The 3,072-nt window shown below is 49.8% G+C and overlaps 1 protein-coding gene across 1 annotated transcript in view; it reads right to left on the bottom strand.

Moving 5' to 3' along the window:
- LOC108365561 (uncharacterized) overlaps positions 1-3,072 on the bottom strand; it is an 8,907-nt gene extending 5,835 nt beyond the window's left edge. The window contains exon 1 of the mRNA XM_017619611.1: positions 577-3,072. Coding sequence (XP_017475100.1) covers positions 577-3,057 — 2,481 coding nt within the window. The 5' untranslated portion in view covers positions 3,058-3,072. The remainder of the gene's footprint in view (positions 1-576) is intronic.

Genomic DNA, 3,072 nt, shown 5'->3' with positions numbered 1-3,072 from the left:
ATTGCGGAGTTCACTTCACTGTTTCGCTTTTGTGCACGTTCTGTTGCAGTAGACTTGCTTTTTTTGTTGGTCTTTTGGTTCTTTTATTGCGGTTGCTATTTATATATTTTGTATCTTATATACATATCTACATATGTATATTTCATAATTTTTTATACTTCTTATTTTTTTTTTAATTCTTAAGTATTTTCTTTATATTTTCTTATATATACATATACATATTTGTTTCTTTTGTTCATTATGGCTTTCACATTTGCATGCACATATGCACACACACACACTTATATACCGTTTCTTTTGCAATCCACGCTTTGCTCCTTTTCCACTTTACACGTCACGTCACATCATTTCACTTCATCTGCCTTTTGCTTTGCCATTTCGTACTTTGGTTTCTCGCTACTTCTTCTGCAGCTGCTTTTTTACACACAAAAAAACACAACTTCACTGCTTCTACTTCTTGAATTTCTATCAACTCCAACTTCACTCACTTATTACCCTACTCTCCCCCATTACCTTCTCCTACATATCCCCTACACATACATATCTTTCGTTTCTTTGTCTCTGTGTTACACTCACCTTGGGTAATTCACGTTTTCTGCGAAAGATCACCCCATCATTCTCGATATAATCGGGCACCTCTTTGCGATTGGAGAAGTTGAATACCATCGATGTGTTCTCCTGTGCAGCGACGCTTGGTGTCTGTCGTTTAATGCGTAACGCCCATAAGGGGCTATTATTAGCGCCTGGCGCTGCCGCATCTAACTCATTAAAGCCGGAAGTGCTTGATGCTGATGACGCAGCACCGGCGGCCGCGCCCGCTCCAATACCAGCGTTGGACTTGTGGCCAGGCGCATTGGTATTTATCACGGTATTTAGACTAGCATTGGCGGCTGCGGCGGCGTGTGAATTGGCATTGGCGCTGGCGCCCGCGCTGACCATCACACCACCAGCCGTTGGGCCACCACCATCGGCTAATGCGCCCGTTTTCTTCATTTCATTTATGCGATTCTTTTCAATTTCGCGGCTTGTCAGCTGCTGTTGTTGCGATTGTGGTAGCGACGGTGTGCTTTGGTGGTAAATTGAGGAATGTGTGGCTGTTGTTGTTGTTGACGTGGAGTTGCTGCTATAAACGTTATGCTGCTTCAATGCTTCCATATGTTGTTGCAGCAATTGCTGTTGATTGGAAATACTCGAGGAGTTTGTGGCACTAGCGGTGTTGGCGGCCTGTTGTGCGGCTGTGGTGGTAGGTAGCGGGCGTATGACCCCGATTTGCTTACCCGGTGCGGCGTTCAATACCGAACTGGGTATATCGGGATTCAAATTGGAAGAGTTTAGTTGTTGTTGTTTCGTTTGCGTTTTTTGCTGCGTTTGTCCACTGCTGCCAGCGAATTTGAATTGTTGTGTGGTGCCCGCGCGTGCGATATTATCGAGTGCTGTGCGCGTTATACGTTTTGTGGGTGCGGCGGCGGCGGCAATACTACGATCAACCAGTCCGTCGTCGTCGTCGCTAAGATCACTACTACTTGCGGCGGTTCCTGCCAGCACCGAATCGGGTTCTACGACTGACTCGTTAACGCCGCTGACGCTACCAATACCAATACTGCTAGCTGCGCTAGTACCAGCACGATCATTATGCTGTTTCGCCTTGTTGTAGTTGCTGTTGCTATTTTCGTTGCCTTCGAGGGCCGCGTCACTATCGCCAGCCGCTTCACCCTCGCCAACAGCGCCACCACCCACGAGCTTGTTGCTATAGCTGTTGCTTGTGTTGTTGTCGTCGTTGTTCAACTCGCTATTATTGACGAATTCGTTGTCGCTGTTGGTTGGCTCGAGTGCCGAGTGTGCCTGCTGTTGCTTATTCAACTGTGTTGGCTGTTTAGTTTCCTTTGTTGTTATTGCTTGTTTTGGTTTATCCACCGACGTTTCAATTCGCAGCTTTTCGAGCTTTTTTGTTAAAGCTGTCACTGGCGAATCGACAACTCCGTGCGCCAATAATTCGCTCTTTTCCGTTAAAAGCTTATGCCTTGGAATGATATCGGGCGAGTGCTCTGATAAGCCGCCAACGCCGACTGCGCTGCTATTGCTACTACTAGCAGACAGCACACCGGTAACCGCGGCGGCATTGGAGGTCGCCGGCGACGTTTTTCCAGCCGCAGTGTTGACGCCTGCGACGGCAGTGGTCTTGCGCCCTAGCGGGCTATTGAGCAAATCAGCGGCGCCCACTACTGGCTTGGCTGCCGGCTTCGTGAGCACTGGCGCATTCAGCTTCTTAGTGGGGCTGATCGGTGGTTTGGGAAACATAATAGCAGGCTTATTCTCCTTAATGATAGTCTTGTAGGTGGCCACCTTGCTGGCGACCTCGCCGGTTCCGTTCGTGCGACTCGGGCCGCGTCCACGCCTATTAGCAGTGGCTTCGAACTTCTTCAGCGTTTGCTTGACCAAATCGGGTGGCGGTCGTTCCGTATCATCGATGACTGAGGTCAAGCGCTTCGGTGGCATAACATCTGTGCCGAGTAGCAGGCGACTACGTCCGTTATTTATCTTATCCTCGATGGTGACGCAAGTCGGCTGCGACAGCGCGTAATTTGCATTGCCAGTGGCCGCAAAACGTTGTGGCTGATAGCTGCTGCGATTGAGCGCCGCGTATTGCCAGGGCGTGCGTTCGCAGAGTAGCGCTTCGACGGAACGCGCGCGTTTTAACGAATCATTTCCGCGTTTTACATGACGCGAACGCGGTGTATCGGGCGTACCGACATTGGTGGCATTTGTCGCAATGCCTGCACCGCCTGCCGGTGCCGAGTGCGGCAAACGAGAACCGTTCGCGGCAAAAGTGCCCGCTGCATGCTTTTGAAATGTTGTAGTCTTTTTGGTGTTCTCCTGCGCGCCAGCAGCGGCGTCGTTGTTGTGCTTCAGTATGCCACCCTGTGTTTTTAGCTTGCGCTCAGCGGCCATCGTTTTGTCTGCATCCGCGCGCAGCTCAACATATTCGTCCTCTTCACGCACTTCCAAATCTATTGCTTCGCCGCCATCCAAGGTCATCTTCTGGCTCATCATCCTCATCGGCTGGATCGTCGC

Source organism: Rhagoletis zephyria, unplaced genomic scaffold (genome assembly GCF_001687245.7).
Source record: "Rhagoletis zephyria isolate East Lansing unplaced genomic scaffold, Rhagoletis_zephyria_1.1 Rzeph_scaffold_01910, whole genome shotgun sequence".
NCBI lineage: Eukaryota > Metazoa > Arthropoda > Insecta > Diptera > Tephritidae > Rhagoletis > Rhagoletis zephyria.
Note: the sequence above shows the minus strand (reverse complement) of the source record. Positions and strands in the feature narration are given on the sequence as shown.